At 35.0% G+C, this 18,791-nt stretch overlaps 1 protein-coding gene across 9 annotated transcripts in view; it reads left to right on the top strand.

The window, feature by feature from the left end:
* LOC105491962 (SMC5-SMC6 complex localization factor 1) overlaps positions 1 to 18,791 on the top strand; it is a 94,201-nt gene that overhangs the window by 54,756 nt on the left and 20,654 nt on the right. For 8 of the 9 annotated variants that reach the window (XM_071097848.1, XM_071097847.1, XM_071097846.1 and 5 more), the window contains 6 exons: positions 3,742 to 3,889; positions 11,389 to 11,534; positions 13,268 to 13,431; positions 14,231 to 14,364; positions 16,312 to 16,404; positions 16,815 to 16,997. In XM_071097848.1, coding sequence (XP_070953949.1) covers positions 3,742 to 3,889; positions 11,389 to 11,534; positions 13,268 to 13,431; positions 14,231 to 14,364; positions 16,312 to 16,404; positions 16,815 to 16,997 — 868 coding nt within the window. The remainder of the gene's footprint in view (positions 1 to 3,741; positions 3,890 to 11,388; positions 11,535 to 13,267; positions 13,432 to 14,230; positions 14,365 to 16,311; positions 16,405 to 16,814; positions 16,998 to 18,791) is intronic. The other variant, XM_011758753.2, reaches the window with a different exon arrangement.

Raw genomic sequence — 18,791 nt, 5'->3', positions numbered from 1 at the left:
TTATGTTTCCGTCTTTCCAGAAGAGTAGTTTGTCACGTATTACAGTGGGATATCATGGAAATCCCTAATCTGGGAGTCAAGGCCAAGATGCTAGTTTGTTCTACATTACAGATTAGTCAAGTTTTGGAAGATTGTCAATTTTATAAACTAGAAGTTACCTCTACTGGCAGATGATACAGAACCGTATTGACAGAATGTCTGGTTATAGAGTTTAACATATTAGAAAGGAATTCTAAGGTAGATATATATCATATATGCAAAATCTTGTCTACCTTTTATTTCTTTGTTAATTCTTAGGGTATTCATGTTCTCGTCTGTCAGCTTTAACAAATATTTCAGTATTCCAAGAAAACTGCTTTCCTTTGATGATTTATTTACTATTTTCTTAGTAATCTATTTCTAAAGCTTATATGTCCACTATACTGGAAGGAATAGCATTGTTGATGTATTGTTAAAGTGGCAGTGAGTATAATCCATAGCACACTGTCTTGGCCCTATTATTGTTATGAGTGTGATAGTTAAGATTATGGTATGAAAGGATCTAAGAACTTGACTTGAAAGTGTCTTTTCATATAAAAACTTGCTATTATGGCTGTGTAGTAGTGTGCATGTTTAGCTAATGACATGAAAACAAGAATAACTTTGGCAGGATCTTTTTTATCATAGTAAAAAAGCTATAGTTATTCCTCGAAATCACTGCAAGACCTCTTCCCTCTCTCTAATAACATTAATATCAAGGTAAGTTTAATATTAAGCAATATATTAATATTCTATTGTGATTTTAACTGTATGTATGACATACTTATATAAGGAAAGAGGGAAAGTCCCAACTGGTTGATTTTTTTTTGTTGTTGTTGTTGTTTAGTGTTGTTTTTGATTGATAGAAAGCTGGATTGTGTTTTTATATAAGGCTTCACTCTGTGGGCTAACATTCTTCTTTCCTGCCCAGGGTCTTAGAGCCTGGGTGGTCTAAAGTGATCTTGATTTACTATACCTTTGAGATGGAGAATACTTTCAGAAATCAAAATTTACCAACCTCTTGCTTCTTTCCTGAGTACTGTCATTGCTGATATTCAGATACATGTTATATTGGAAGGAACATTTTGTGGATGCATATGTGCATATGGGCATAATCAATTTAGTAGTTTATATATTTTCACTGTTCTGTTTTATATTCTCTTGATAACGGTGAGAAGTAAGGATTAACTAACTTGCTCAGAGTGATCAAGCAAGATACTGGCTTTACAAAGAATGGAGTTGATTTCCTGCAGTGTTTTCTGGAGACTAGCAGTAGACCCTAGTCCTGCCAATCACACCAGGGGAGGTGTTGGTGCTACTTATGTGACCAGAGCTGCTGCTAGTTTCCCATGCCATATAGCCACAACTGCAAGGCTTATACTCAGCTCTCTTATCAAGGCAGGAGACTGGGTGGGATTGACAGCCACCTGTGAAGCCTCACCTGCTAGAATCTGGCTGGCTGTCTTGGCCCCTGATCATGTCAGAAGAAGAGCACCGCTTTCTTAATCATGCAGCTTTTAAAAATCTCCTCAGCTCCACACTTAAGGGTCTCTCTCCTAGATTCTAATGTCTAGCCCTACACGAATGCAGTATGCTGCCCCTGATGTGATAGGACAACAGAGGACCTGCACACATGCTACTGGTCCTGACTATGTGTTTTCCTTCCATAAACACTGTTCTGGCAAGCTGGTTGTGTGTGCTGCTGGACCATTTGCTTATGTTTGCACAATAAACCAAAAATTGAACTTTGGTTTTGAAATCATTTATCTGCTAGCTAGAGCTAGTAGATATGGAATGCTATCCCAATGAAATATTGAATATACATATAAGAAATTTGTTTGCTGAGGGCAGGAGAAACAAATCCAGTAGTCACTGAGGGTTCAGAGTGCTGGGGATTTCTTTCTCACTAATCCCATATTAGGCATAATATATGCTAGTTTGGTGTGTAATATATAACTAATACACTGAAATACACATGATTCTGTAATATATAACATAATAACATAATGTACTATTTATGAGTGTGTTAGTTTAGATTATAGTATAGAAGGATCCAAGAACCTGATTTGGAAGTGCCTTTTATATAAAAACTTACTATTCTAATCTGTAAAATTCCATGTAAACTGTGAAGACAAAGTGTGAAAATAATATTTTAAAAACACCTTTGATTTAAATATAAACACTTTTTCAAAACATTAAACCAGCTGAAATTCTTATGTTCCTGTTATTTGTCATCTAGGCTTGTTGGATATGCGAAAAAATCACTAAGCAGTTGTGTAAAAGGCATGTGAAAAGGTTTTAATAAATATTGTGATAATAGATTAGCTTATTAGTAATGTTAGATGCATTCGTTATAGATCAGGTTCTTAGATCCTTTTATACTGTAATCTTAACTATAACACATGAACAGTAAATTATGTTATATATTATACTTATGTTATTTAAGCATAATATATGCCTAATATGGGATTAATGAGAAAGAAATTAGATGGGAGAACATAGTTATAATCTGTTACTGTAGCATTTATTAAAACGTCATATGCCTTTTACCCAACTATTAGTGATTTTTTTCTACATATCCAACATGCCTAGACAACAAATAACAAGAACATAAGAATTTCAGCTGGTTTTAATGCGTTGAAAAAGCGTTTGTATTTCAATCAGTGGTGTTTTTAAAATTTTATTTTCACATTTCTTCATCTTCATAGTTTCTACTGAATTTTAGAGATTAGAAAAATACTTTCAAACACTAGGGTAAAGCACACTTAGAAGGCTTGTATGCCTTGTTACATTTCTTATAAGAATTTAATGATATTTATTATGAAAGTAATCATATAAAATGATATACTTTTTTTTTTTTTTTTTTTTGAAACGGAGTGTCACTCTGTCGCCCAGGCTGGAGTGCAATGGCGCAATCTCCTCTCACTGCAAGCTCCGCCTCCCGGGTTCATGCCATTCTCCTGCCTCAGCCTCCTGAGTAGCTGGGACTACAGGCGCCCGCCGCCACGCCCGGCTAACTTTTTTTATTTTTAGTAGAGACGGGGTTTCACCGTGTTAGCCAGGATGGTCTCGATCTCCTGACCTCATGATCTACCCACCTTGGCCTCCTAAAGTGCTGGGATTACAGGCGTGAGCCACCGCACCCAGCCAATGATATACTTTTAAAACTGATTTCTACATCTCTCAGTTGGGTAATTAGTATTTGATATATAATTAAATAAAAATTTGAATCAGTATATTATAGCAAATGAATAATCTTGTTTACTAGAGCTTCTATTCATCAGGTTTCTCAGGTCTTTCTGGAAAATGTCATATAGAGAAATGTAAAGAATAATTCTATATATAAACAGTGGGGGTAGATAAATCTGTCTTCTTTTATAGTCATATCTCTCCTATTTATAAAAATCTACAAAAACCAGGTATTTTCTCATTATTTTAATGGAATTATTGCCTGACAAACTTGATAGGTTGGATGAAATTAAAGTTTATTCTGAACTGTTAAGTTGTAGGTCTTTGGAAAATTTGCTTTATTAACTCTTGTCATGTGGAGAGAAAGATGGAGGGGAGAGAATTAGTTAGAGTTCTTAAGAATACCTTTTATCATTACATATCCTGTATTTTTAAATAACTATGTTTTACCCCTCAAAACATATTCAAAATAAATACTAATAGAAATTCAATATTGTAATATATATTGGTAATTTTTTTGTATCTTAATGTCAGGTCTTCAAACATGAACTAGCTTACTTATTGACTGGAATTCTTGGAGCAGCAATAGATTATTGGATTTTCCTTGGTCTTAAGATGGGTAGAAATGTGATGCGACACATGTCTGATGACTTAGGAAGTTATATTTCTCTTTCGTGTGATGGTAAGTTTATCTATGTTCTGTTTTTTTCAGAACCATTCTGGAAATCAGTTTTGATTTTCTTTTAAGCAGTCTGTAAGCTTTAACATATGCTCATTTGAAGCTTTCCTTGAAATTGTTATGGATACATGCACAGATAGGTACAAACAGACAATATAAAGAGAAAGACTTAAAGTACCCTTATTGTTCCTACACAGGTAACTGTTGTTAACTTTTTAATGTCTTTCTGGTATTTCTAAGCATTTTTGTATAGTTGAATTCATACTGTATATGTAATTTTGCATTCTTATTTTCCTCTAAACATTACAGGAGACTTCCCCCCACATATATTTATTATTCAAATATAATTATTTTGCTTGGTGCAGTGGCTCACGCCTATAATCCCAGCCTACTTTGGGAAGCCGAGGTGGGAGGATCTCTTGAGCCCAGGAGTTTGAGACCAGCCTGTGGAACATAGCAAGACTCTGTCCGTTTTTTTTTTTGTTTTTTTTTTTTTTTTTTTGGGACGGAGTCTTGCTCTGTCGCCCAGGCTGGAGTGCAGTGGCAGGATCTCGGCTCACTGCAAGCTCGGCCTCCCGGGTTCACGCCATTCTCCTGCCTCAGCATCCCGAGTAGCTGGGACTACAGGTGCCTGTCACCTCGCCCGCCTAGTTTTTTTGTATTTTTTTAGTAGAGACGGGGTTTCACCGTGTTAGCCAGGATGGTCTCGATCTCCTGACCTTGTGATCCGCCCGTCTCGGCCTCCCAAAGTGCTGGGATTACAGGCTTGAGCCACCGCGCCCGGCCAAGACTCTGTCTTTTAAAATAATTTTTTTTAATTGCTGGGCATGGTGGCATATGCCAGTAGTCACAGCTACTCTGGAGGCTGAAGTGGGAGGATCCCTTGAGCCTAGGAGTCCAAGGCTGCAGGGAGCCATGATTGTGCCACTGCACTCTAGCCTGGATGACAGAGCAAGACCCTGTCTCTTTAAAAAAACAAACAAAAACTTGCTACTATTTTTCCCCATTGAGTCTGGTGCTCTAACAAGAAATGAACATGGGTGAAGCAAACAGAAGTAATTTATATGGATAATTTTTTTCACTCTTCCTTTTCCCCATTACCTACTTTAATGTCTCCCCTAAAATAAAGGGGGAAGGGAGTGTTATTTAAGAAAATGATGGCAGAACTCATTTCACAAGTTGAAAAGTTCTACCCAATTGTTTGGGCCTCTAGACTGAAGGAGGCTTCTGTAAAGACCTTATGTAGATTCCCAAACTCCATAGGCAGTTTAGGAAGAGTCTTTGTCTATCCTTCCCTTTTTTTTTTCTTTATTTCTTTATTTCTGTAATCCTTAATTCCTGAAATGAATACATTTTAAACCAAGTAAGTTTTTTTGTGATTCTTAGCTATAAAAGATGACTTTTATATACTTTTATATACTTGATATTTTAAACTGCCAAATAAGTACTCTACTACACATGTGTTTCAGTGTATCTTGATTTTATATAAAAACATTCTTCAGTATGCTGTCAATCACTTTAATACTTTGAAGAGAGACTTCAGAATAGGAATCCAGGTTATAACTGGGTTCAGGATTTATTCGATGATGCCTCTGCAGAGAGAGTTCTCTTTTTATACTACCAAAGAAGATTTTTATCTGAAGCATTTTAGATAAATCTTTTTTTCTTTCTTTTTCATTGAGCTGAGGGGGTGATTACAGTTCCCTTTGTGGACTAGCTGTCCTTTGTTGCATGACTTTAACATTTCTTAGCTAACATTCAATCTTCCTGCAGAACCCTCTCTTACATTTCTTTCCCACCATTCCTACTAGGTAGTTTAGTGGTTTTTATCCTTTTCAAAAAACAGAATTCTGGCATTATTTTCTAGAATGGGAACTAAGCATTTGACTAACGGAATTTCCTGTTTTCATTCCTTAATGAAATTTGAGTTTGGAGACCTAGTAGAGGATTAGCAGTGGCTTTAGAGATTATCAGTATAGTTATATGTCTTGTTTCCAATACATAGTAATTGCCCTTAAGGAATTATAATTTATCTTATAGTTTAGCCAAATGCATGAAATATAATAAGCCTTGTATTAAAAGGATTCTATTACCTGTTATACATTTGCTTCAGTGCTTTCTTCACTAATATTCTGAGTTTCCCTTCACTTTAAAGCAGGACATTGTTATCCAATGTTATTTTCAGTTTTTACGTGACAAGTGTAAAACCCAGAACTTTGATTCTGTGAGTAACATGAACTTAAACTGAACCTTAGTGTTACTATTATGATCCTGTCAACAGATTATTTTGCTCCCGAAGATCTATTAATATATTTGATCACTAACATTCAAAACTTTAGATGAGATTTAAATTGTCACTATTGAAAAGTATTTTTAAGCCTTTTTCTTTACCTTTCTCAAAATGTACACGTGTGCACGTGCACATGCGCACACACGCAGTTGGTTGCTTAGGCTTCAAATTCGGTTATAGGTAAGCAATTTAAAAGTTTTAAACATTATTTCTTTTTTCTTTTTTTTTGAGACATAGTCTTACTCTCTCCCCCAAGCTGGAGTGCAGTGGCATGATCTTGGCTCACTGCAGTCTCTGCCTCCCTGGTTCAAGTGATTCTTGTGCCTCAGCCTCCCAAGTAGCTGGGATTACAGGTGTGTACCACCACGCCTGACTAACTTTTTGTATTTTTAGTAGAGATGGGGGTTTCACCATGTTTGCCAGGCTGGTCTCAAACTGCAGACCTCAGGTGATCTGCCCACCTCGACTTCCCAGGTGCTGGGATTACAGGTATGAACCACTGCACCCAGCCAAAAGTTTTAAATATATATTTCTAAAAATCATTCAAATTAGTATTTTTCTATTTTCTGTCTAGTTTTTTTCTTTTCTGTTAGTGCAGGTTGATGTTTAACCTTTGTCAAGAGACAGAAATCAAGTGAACATTTTATCATAAACCAGTAGCCTCCACCCTGAGGGACAGAGTAAGACTCTTCTCAACAACAACAAAAAAATAATGTTTAAAACTTTTAAATTGCCTAGCTATAACCAAATTTGAAGCCTAACCAACCGTGTGTGTGTGTACACACGTGTGTGTGTGTGCACATGTGTACACTTGGAGAAAGGTAAAGAAAAAGGCTTAAAAATACTTTTCATTAGTGACAATTTAAATCTCATCTAAAGTTTTGAATGTTAGTGATCAAATGTATTAATAGATATTTGGGAGCAAAATAATCCGTTGACAGAATTAGTAACACTAAGGTTGAGTTAAAGCTCATGTTAGTCACACACACAATCAAAATTCTGGGGTGTTGTAATAATGTTCGTTTTGTTCATATTTTGATGAAGAACTTTAAAATTCATTGTCTGCCACCTCTTTTTTTTCCTCATTTCTTTTCTCTGCTGATATTCCTTTCTTTTTTTAAAAAAAAAATCATTTATTTTGCATTATTCTTCTACTCAGTTACTATCTTTTGCTTTTTCCAAGTCATTAGTAAAGATGTTATAATTTCACTGTTATGTAACTTCCAGTTGAAAATATCGATCCATCTTTCTCAATTATGGTAAACTGGATGTTCTGATTTTTACTAGTTCAGAAGTACAAAATTCATACTATGACACTACTCAGACTCACATCTATCAAATTCATTTCAGTTTAGTGTAATTTTTAGTTTATAATTGTTTTGTCAAGAATTAAGGCAACAGATATTTTAGAAGATAAATAAAATTTTTTCCATCAGATCTCATATTCATCAGTTCCATATAGATGCTACTCTTTGTTATTTCTGAACACTTTGGACAGAAATTTTCTTTTCTGTATTTTAAGGTCAAGTTATCTGAAATTTCTTTTTTATGCCTACTTGAAATTCCTTATGTAGTGGCTTAAACTACGGATTAACAAACTGTTCAATGTTAAGTACCAGACAGTAAATATTACTGGCTTTTTAGGCCTTACAGTCTCTTCAGGCCACTCAACTTTGCAGTTTTTAGTAAGAAAGCAACCATACACAATACATAGACAGCATGACTGTGTTCCAGTAAAACTTTATTCGTAAAAACAGGCAGCACACCACAGTTTGCCCATCCTGACTTAAACATATTTCTCCTCCAATTGTTTCAGTGGGAAAGAAGATGTCATAAAAATTTACTATAGTTTTTTTTTCATATCTTTGTAGACCTTTAATAAAACTTCCGTTTCTCAGATTACATCATTATTTCCTGATAAATACTTTTTCCAAACCTTTATTCACTTTTGCTTTATCTCTTAATTTCTTTCCATGCTTCAGACTTCAAAATATAAATGTTTATGTGTCATTACTAATTCTCAGCCAAAATGTTTCTGTTCTCTTCGTTTATTCAGCAAAATTTTATTGGCATTCTACCAGGCATTGAGCTAAAGGCTTTTCTATACAGTGGAAGAGGGAAACAAAACATGGTCCTTGTGGGTTTTTTTTCTTTTTTAACTTTAAGAGAGATAAACTGTAAAGTTAATATAAATATGTCATTTAAAATAAGTGCTCTGAACAGGAAAAACTAGGTGTTGAGATTGGTGAACTTACTTTTATACTGTATGACCATGGAATGCAGAACGTGAAGAATAAGTAGAAGTTTGACAGTACAGAGTGTTTTTAGTCAGAAGGTAACATTTACCAAAACTCTGAATAGGAAAGAAGGCCTGTTTGAGACCTTCTGGTGCCTGGCTGATGGGAAGAGAGGCCAGAATAAGGCCAAAGAAGGGTTAAGGGAGTTTGTGTAGGGATTTGTAAGCCTTGTTAAGGAGTTAGAAGCTATTGAAACAAGGGAGTAGCATGATCTCATTAACTTGATTTAAAAAGATGGTCCTGGCTTGGCTCTCTATTAGGAGTTATTGGTATCTGCTAACCGTTCATTCATTCATCTGTCAAATACTAAATGTTTACTCTGTACAGATTAATGACCTATATACTGTAAGGGCTACAAGTATGACCCTTCTCTTAAAGTTCTTACAGTCCACGGGCTAATTTTCTTGTGTTCTCCTGTTCATCTGTTTTTTTTTTTTTTTATTCCCCTTGACTTTGTAACCTGGTAATATATGGATCTGTCATATTAGTACTTTGTATTCCTTATATCTATAAACCTATCAGATATGATCCTTATTAGATAAATAACCCCATTTGTAAATTTCAATGTGAGACCAGCTCTTTTGAACTCTGCAAGTTATTTCTGCTTTGCTTTTGCCTCTGTCTAGAGTTCTTATGTTAAGAGATCAATTGGTTGCAGTACACTAAAAAAGAAGGCTTTTTAATGTATATAATTAGAGATTAAATGTTCATATTATCTTTTGATTCTTATCCTTCAGTTTACTGCTTGTACATTTTTAGATAATATTAACAGAGCCTCAGTAGTAGCAAGAAAACTGGTTGTAAGTAATTCTTTTCTCCTTTCCAACTCAAAAAAAATTGTATCTTGGCCGGGCACAGTGGCTTACACCTATAATCCTAGCACTTTGGGAGACGAAGGTGGACGGATCACAAGGTCAGGAGATTGAGACCATCCTGGTTAACACGATGAAACCTGTCTCTACTAAAAATACCAAAAATTAGCCGGGTGTGGTGGCGGGTGCCTGTAGTCCTAGCTACTTGGGAGACTCAGGCAGGAGAATGGTGTAAACCCGGGAGGCGGAGGTTGCAGTGAGCCAAGATCGCGCCACTGCACTCCAGCCTGGACGATACAGCAAGACTCTGTTTCAAAAAAAAAAAAAATTGTGTCTCTGTAGAGGCCATATTGGAAGGGATTATCTAAATTCAATGATAATATTATCTGTTTGGGGTTAGTTGTATCTGGTTAACATCAGACCTGAAGCCAAAGGTTTAAACACTCCTTATAACAAGCTGCCACAAGGCATGGGCATCAGATCTCTTTAGTCAGGGCAAGTTTCTCAGCCTGCGTACTGATTATGTTTTGGGCTGGATAATTATTTGTTGTTGGGGCTGTCCTGTGTATTGTAGGCTGTCCTGTGTATTGTAGCATCCTGGGCCTTTGCCCACTAGATGCCAATAGCATCCCCTTCCCCAATGTGGCAACCAGAAATTAACAAATGTTACCTGAGAGCAGATCCTCCCTTACTTCTCCCATCCACTCATGAAAAATCAGAGTCAAGGGTCAAGGACTACAAGACACTAGATCCCCAGCCTTTTATGAAGGCATCTGAGCAGGACATTGACTGGGTGTCTGCATTCTCTTCGCCCTGAAAGAATTCCATCCCGAATAGGGAGGCCAGCTTTTATGCCTTGTACTCCTATTAAGTTTATCATTGTCTGATTTTGAAACTATATTTTAACTTAATGCTTACAATTTTAATTCTTCTCTTCTGTTTATTATGTTTATTTTGCTAATTATATTGACTTATTCTTTATTCTTCCAGTATTTATAGTTAATCTGCCTTATTGTATAATATCACAACTTTTTTATATTGTTTGTAATTTTAGCTCTTTTGATATCCTCTTGGTTGGTCTTATTTATTCTTTTATTGTCATTTTGTTGTATTTTCATCACGTTACATAGATAATATTAATAGTTTATAATATTAAATAGATCACATGGGAAATAGTCACTCTTTTATCACTTTCAATTCATGGGTATATTTACGCGTTTTCATCTTATTGAAGTACTTGAGGTTTTGTATAAGAGATTTGAGGCTTTTGATGTTTTCTTGTTTTTTGTTTCATCATTTAAAATTATCCACCATCTTGCGTGCACCTATAGTCCCAGCTACTTAGGAGGCTGAGGCAGGAGAATTGCTTGAACCTGGGAGGCGGAGGTTACAGTGAGCCGAGATCGCACCACTGCACTCCAGCCTGGCGACAGAGCAAGACTCTGTCTTTAAAAAAAAAAAAAAAAAAAAAAAAATTTGTCCACCATCCCCCATAGTAGAGTGGGTGCACACTTCTGAGGAAGTCTTTATACATGCTCTTGTTTCATGTTTTTCTTCTTTATACATGCTCTTGTTTCATGTTTTTCTTCTTCACCTTGTGCCTTTCGTCCTTTTCTGCAGTGATAAGATTCATGGGTGTTGTCATAGGAAGCAGTCTACTTTCTTCCTATCAATTTGGTACTGATCATTGCAAATTAAATACTAGTATTTCATTTAAAAACTAATTACTGGTTTTCCAAAGGAGCATCCCTATTGTGGGAAGAGATCTTTAATGGTAGTTGGAAAGTATAGTGATAAATAAAATCCCTTGTATATATTCATATGTTACCTAATCTGTATATATGTAATTTCAAGACTTGTATCTGAAATAATCAAACCTAATGATTGTTTTTTCAAATGTGAGAACATGTACCATTAAATATTTTCTCTTAAAAGTCAAGGAATAGGGATATTGCCTGTTTTTTATGGGTTAAAATCATGTGTATGAATCTTACAGGTATAAGAACTCTGATTTGATGGAATAAACTTCACTAAGGAAATAGCCTATGGAAAAAGTATATAGGATACAGCAGTAACTATATCGACTTACCTTATGTTCTCCAGACTTTTCTTCACAGGAATTAGAGATTTTCATTTGCTCCTTTTCCTCCTCCTGGCTTCAAATGTTTGTTGCAGAGGCAGTCTTTAAAAAGTTGTGTCTACAGAGCTCTGGTAGTGTGTCTTCTGAGCCACTCTCTCTTCAGAAAATGGTAAGCACCTCTCTATTCTGAAGTGAGTTCACAAACTCAATTTTATTTATTTATTTATTTATTTATTTATTTTGAAACGGAGTCTTGCTCTGTTGTCCAGGCTGGAATGCAGTGGTGCGATCTCGGCTCACTGTAAGCTCTGCCTCCTGGGTTCATGCCATTCTCCTGCCTCAGCCTTCCTGGTAGCTGGGACTACAGGCACCGGCCACCACACCCAGCTAATATTTTTGTATTTTTAGTAGAGACAGCGTTTCACCACGTTAGCCAGGGTGGTCTCGATCTCCTGACCTTGTGATCTGCCCGCCTCAGCCTCCCAAAGTGCTGGGAATACAGGCGTGAGCCACTGCGCCCGGCCCACAAACTGAATTTTAAAATATTCTTGGTTATTTCAAGTAAGTAGGCAGAATATATTAATTCATAAATCTTTCAATTCTGCATAAAAGCTAATATATTTCTATCTCAAAATAGAGTAGTGAAAGCCAGCGGCAGTGCTGAGTGCCTGTAGTTCCAGCTGCTCAGGAGACTGAGGCGGGAGGATTGCTTGTGCCCCAGAATTCGAAGCTATAGTGCATTATGATTGCACCTATGCATAGCCACTGCATTCCATCCTGGACAACATTGTGAGACCCCTTCTCCAGGGGCAGTTTGGAGAAGATAATCACCAAATAGAAATTTTAAGGTGGAGCATGATGGCCCCTTCCTATAATTCTAACACTTTTGGAAGCTGAGGCAGGAGGATCCCTTGAGCCCAGGAGTTCAAAACCAGCCTGGTCAACATAGCAAGACTCTGTCTCTAAAAAAAGTTAAATTGGCTGGGCATGGTGGCACATGCCTGTGGTCCCAGCTACTTGGGAGGCTGAGGTGGGAGGATCCTTAATCCCAGGAGGTCGAGGCAGCAGTGACCTGTAATAACCACTGTATTCTAGCCTAGGTGACATACTAAGACCCTGTCTCAACAACAACAACAAAAAAAAAAAGAAAAAGAGATTTTAATTTCTTTTGAGCATAGCCAAGGGTTAATCATAGAAAAGTAAAAAAATCCTTGTTCTCTAATAAAATTTGTATGTGAGGTTATTATTTTGGAAAAAACTAGATCCAACAAAATTCTAAATGGTATTTAAAAAGCAAAATATTCTGCATATAAGCTACAATTGATTTAAAGTTTTCCAGTTTTATTTTGGCTGTCTTTAGATATTAATATCCGGTAGCTCTAGCAATTTTTTAATTAAATGAGAAATACGTATATTGGTCAGATTAGGCAAATTCTGTTTTGCAGCAATCCTTGCCTTTAAGGATGTTTTTATTCCTTATTTTGTTTTCTATTGAAGAAAGACTTGTTTTCTGCTAAAAAAAAAAAAAAAAAAAAGGCATTATCAAAATGGAAATTAAGAAATACCAGTTGTATGTAAATCATACATATGAAATATGCAAATGAATCATACACATTGGGCATAAGACTAATCAAAAGAGCTTTCTTAAATGAGGATCAAAATTGAATTAGAAAAAAATAATTATTTTTAAGAAGGTATTTTTCTGTTTGTTCACATGGTATATTGACTATGACACAAAGCTAGCTTTCTTAATATTTTATTATGTTCAACCAAGATAGAGTGGCAACCATAGTGATGCAACCAGGAAAATATAACCAAATGTAATAATGAAATGAATCAAATAATTTCTCTTTACTGCGGTTTTTGTAGTTGAGAAAATAATGCGATATTATTTTTCAACAGGTATATTCCTATTTACCAGCCTTGGGGAAAACTGGTGTGCTTGGGTCGGGAAAGATTCAGATATCAAAGAAAATAGGACAGCGGCCTTGTTTTGACTCTCAGAGAGCCTTACTAATGTTGAATGGTACTAAACAAAAACAAGTCGAAGGGCTGCCGGAGTTACCGTAAGTGATGCTGATATCCCAGCTGTGCTTTATTTTGGAGTACAGCTCTTTTTCTGATGCATTTCTTGAACTTTATGGTTATCTGTGATACTGTCTGAATTATATTGATTAGATCAAAACTCAATTTTAGATGTATTTGATCAACATTTTCTGTTTCTGTAATTCAAGGTACATGCTTTCTTTCTGCTTCCCAAAAGAAATAAAACTGGTCATCCAATTATTGATGCATTGTTGATGAAATACAGTTTTACACAGTTTTTGTTCTATGATTTGAATTACTACTTTGCCATAATATAGATGGAATTTCAGAATGCATGGTCATATGAGATATCCTATATCGTAATAGTAGTTTTCCCAAAATGAGAAACCACCTCTAAAAGTATAGGGTGTATAAAAGTGTATGTCGTATAAAACTCAGTAAAGTTCTGTGAGAGGAAGAAGAGAATAGAATCAGAATATGAAACTGAGAATGGGGAGCAGAGACCTGCTTGATCTTAGCTTTCTGCTTTATTCTCTCTGTCAATATATGGTTTAACTGGTCTTTTGCTCTTTATTTGACATTTTGTATTTATAAATTTAGTGAGCAGTTGGGGGAGTAAGACTAATAAAAGAAAATTAGTGCACTGAAATTTGTTTCTACACAGTTGAAATAAATTTTAAAATTAGAAAGCAGTAAAGATTGAATGAGCAAGGGGGTTTAAATTAAAAGGAGGCTAGACTTTTAAAAAATACCATCTAATGTATGCTGGCACGCCTTGCTGAAAAACAAGCTTTCCTTATTTCTTAATTTTCCTTTCAGAGACCTGAACCTTGCTAAATGTTCCTCATCATTAAAAAAGTTGAAAAAGAAGTCAGAAGGAGAATTGTCCTGTTCCAAGGAGAATTGCCCCTCTGTAGTTAAAAAGATGAATTTTCACAAGACTAATCTAAAAGGTATTCCAAGTATCTAAATTAATTTATGCTAAGAACTTTTCGTTGTTATAGTCAGTACTTGCAGGTTTCACACATTTGCCCTGATGAATACTTGAACTTAAATATTGGACTAGGTCCAGGAAGTACCTTCTTGGATAACGTATTATTTTCTTGAACTGTCATTTATGCAAAGAAAGTGATTGTTTAATACCCAGTATAATAGAGTATTCCTTCCTTTTTTTCCTCTCCTTGCCGTTACAGATATGAAACACAGTGTAGCATTCATTGAGCTCATTCCAGACTTGCCCGCCTTACTTTTCTATTCCATCTCAACCTGTGCTGCTTAGGATCAGTGTCTTCTGATTTGAAAGTATAATTCAGTCTTCATCTCTTTCAGTCCTAGACATTTTGTGAACAAAGAATGAAGAGTAGGCTATGTTACATAGCTGTGTTAAGCATATGGGCTCTTTTCTTCCAGGCATTGAGCCCAGACTATGAAATGTGTTTGGCTTTTGGTTCTAACTATACTGGAACCTAAGTACCTAAAGGATGAAATAACAAGAATAGCGTAATAATTCACTTTGGCACCTCTTTTACTTAGACACCTCTTAACTTGCAAATGAATATTCCGGAAGTCTCTACCTGGCCAAAGTAAATTGCTGAGTCTTTTTTTTTGTTGTTGTTATTTATGAGTTATATCTTGTTTTTAATACAAATATTAACATTATGACACCCATGGAAATAGTGACAGTGAAGTGCTTATATTTTAACGTGATATAAGTTCATAATTGCATATTATAGATTCAGAATAACTGTCCATTTGGCTTGGAATATGAAAATTGTATTAAATGAGAACTCAGATATTAATTTCACAAATCAGCGTTCCTTTTTCTTTGTTTTATTGTTTCAAAAAGTAAAATGAATATGAATGATTTTAGGCAGAACAGCAGAAGGAACTGGGAGAGAGGAAGAGAATTGAGATATAGTAGAGAAAAACTTCAAAAGCTTTTTATGCATGTAAAAAATGTTTTTGTAGAAGTTACAGAGATAATCTGTAAAACTGAACACTGTAAAAATGTGCTTAGTATTTTATAGCAATAACAAATTTGATTTAGTATTTCATTTTGTTTCCTAAGCAGTCATTTATAGTAATTTTTTTTAAAATCCCCCTTAAATAATCACTTATATCTTATTAACCTTGGTTATAACAGTGATGGATATAGACAATTTTAGCCAGAAGGCATTAATTGCATCTCTCCTAGAAAAAACCTTGTCTTTCTATTTGTTACTCTTGTTCAGCTTTAAATGGTACTAGGGATTTTTTTTTACGTCCGTGTGTGTGTGTGTGTGTGCGCGTGTGTGTGTGTGGTGTGTTTATATTAAGATTCCTCCATTTCTCCCTCTCTGTGCTGTTGTAGCCAAGCCAGACAGCCTATTGAGAAGCAGCAAACCATCTGTTAATGGATTTGAAGTTCTGAATTATACTTGAGTGTGTAGAGGCACTCATGCTTAGCCAGAAACATTCATTTGAATTAAGCTATAAATGCTGTATAAAAAAGAGCCATACATTTAACGTAGGTTCATGAATAAATTTAAGAGAGGGCAATTGCGCTCTAAACTTTTATTGCTGCAAAACCCAGTATTTTCGGTGTTCTCTGATCATTTGGGGGTTTTATAGCAGGATTGAAGCTTTAAACCTTGAACTAGGGGAGACAATGCCTGTGTTAAACCTTTTGCGGTAGAATTTCATTGCTGAATCGCTGATAGAACAGAAGCAATATGGATTGGTGGGGGTCCTTCCCTTCCCCCCCCCTTTTTTAATGCAGGAGATGTTTAAACCAGTCAAAAGGAAAACTCAATAAATAATTTTCTGGCATGGGGCCAGATCTCCTAGTTCATGCCCTTTGATTATTTTCTTTAGTTGATATCTTGTCTTCTCTGGAATAATCTATTAATTTTTTATGGCAGGAGAAACAGCCCTGCATAGAGCTTGCATAAATAACCAAGTGGAGAAATTGATTCTTCTTCTCTCTTTGCCAGGAATAGACATCAATGTTAAAGGTAAGTTTTAAATCTTTGTGGTCTAGTCCAATGTCTTAATATTTGTGATATTAAACAGTTTTATATCACATTAAGAAAAATTATTTAAGTAAATTTACCTAAGGTATCTTAAAAGTATAAGAAAAATTTCTTAGCAAAGCCAAGAAATTTATCATATATTGATTTATAACTAATAGTATAAAAACATTTTTGTGTTCATATTTTGATAATACCCAATATTTATATTTTAAAATTGTTTTTAAATTTTTAAGGTAGAAATATGATTACACCCTAGACATTGTTATCACAGCATTCTTTTTGTATATGATGCTCCTAGAAAGTCACACTGATGAGAAAAGTAGAACATCAGTACTTTCCTACCAAAAGTCCTACTTCTGCCGTTTTAAAACTTGCCTTGATTTCTAATTTAGACAATGCTGGCTGGACGCCTTTGCATGAAGCCTGTAACTATGGCAACACAGTGTGTGTCCAGGAAATTTTGCAACGTTGTCCAGAGGTAGATCTGCTCACTCAAGTGGACGGGGTGACTCCTTTGCATGATGCACTGTCAAACGGACATGTAGAAATTGGCAAGCTGCTACTACAGCATGGGGGTGAGTGTGTTTATGCTAAATGGGTTTTGATAAATTATCCAGTTTTTTGATGAATCCTGCAGAGGTAGATAACATTTTATGTTTAAAATCTGCAAGGAAAGATGCCTTTATTTCATATTAATGAAAAAGTAAGGATAAAAAGTCTCCTAAAATGTAAGCACCCTTTATTAGTAGAGATAAAAGCATTTTCCTATTATATATTTGTTTATGTATGTATTATTAAGCTTATTTAGGTTCATGTATGAGAGTTTATTTTTGAATTGAGTTTGCTGGTTTTAAATATTTATCCTTTTCCTTCAGGTGTGTAATGTCTTTGTGAGCCAGTCATTTCTGAAAGCTTATTGATAAAGGGATACAAATGTTCAATTGTGATTGCCTGGATTTTTTCATTCTTTTTTCATTTCCTGTATATAACTACAAACTCAATCTTATTTTTAATGAGTCATTTCTGTACAGACTGTAAAAAATGATATCCTAGAATATTTTTCATCATTCGCATTTTGCAGCCAATTAAGTTAAAGCAGGAGGATTTTCAAATGGTGATAACTGTTATGCAGGGGTTTTGTGAAGGAGGGTAGCTTGAACTGAATATTCATCTGTGTTTTTCCTGCTGATTTTTGATCTTTGCTTTCAGCAAGGCCCCACATTATTTCAGTGTCATTCTTCTTATATCTAAACTGAATAATGTAAATTTTACAACAAAATGTTCAAAACGGATTGGTGTTTTTAAAGAAAAAAGAAAACTGATGACCAGCTTAGAATATGGAAACAAAGATTTGTAGAAATTACTTGTCGCTTTTATTTGTATTAATTTTACATTTAAATTTAACATTATCTTATCCTGTAATTAAAATATTTGTGCATAAAGACAAAAAACATATTTTCTTAAGATGTGTTTTTAGTATATATGCATCTAAGGAAGGCTGTATAGCATGGTAGTTTAAGACATTTGGTTATATATAGTCTTCTCCTGCCCCCTAAAGGCCTTAGCGTGTCTCTTTTACTGATATCATTTCATAGTCAATATATTTTTCAGTTCTTCTACCTTGTTTTTTTTAGTATTCTGTGTTTACTAAACCATAAGTTCACCTCCTCAGTGTTTTATTTTTCTACTCAACCATGTGTCTGGCATTCAGGCCAATATTTGTTAGGAGCCATTATTGTGTTAGGGCCAGCTCTTCGGTAGAGTATGGCATTTTACCAACCAACGTGAATTTTTCTAGGGCCCTTAGTGGAGAATAGTAAAGAGATCAGTTTCTTATCCTAGAAGAGGAAATCTAATTGTATTTGTTTTTATCAAGGTCCTTTGGCAATCGTACAGACTTGTTTCTGCCTTAGTCATATTCTGGGTTTGGACCTGTCAAGTGGTTTGACACTTATATTGAAGTAACTGCATTATCTATTCATTGTGAGTCACTCAGCCTCGAGAGCAATAATTTCAAGAATTTATTTACGTCTCTAAAACCTTTGTTTACTTTTGGTGTCCTGTGTCTGTAATTTTGTCTCTTCTTCTTTTTTTTTTTTTTTTTTTAAACAGAAGTAACTTGGAACAGTTTTTTTGAGATGTTGGCACAGTGAAAAGGAGCCTAATTTTGTTTTAGAATTATCTTCTTTCCATAAATTATACATTAATCATATTATCAATGGTTGATCTTTTATATTAAGTACATTTTATATCTATGCTATTATATATGTCTGATCAGAATCATCATTAAGAATTTTAGCAGTTATGATCAGTTCTCTCTTTCTGACAATATGATCTATGTTATAATGGTAGGACCTTGTGATTATGTC

Source organism: Macaca nemestrina, chromosome 6 (genome assembly GCF_043159975.1).
Source record: "Macaca nemestrina isolate mMacNem1 chromosome 6, mMacNem.hap1, whole genome shotgun sequence".
NCBI classification, from domain to species: domain Eukaryota; kingdom Metazoa; phylum Chordata; class Mammalia; order Primates; family Cercopithecidae; genus Macaca; species Macaca nemestrina.
Note: the sequence above shows the minus strand (reverse complement) of the source record. Positions and strands in the feature narration are given on the sequence as shown.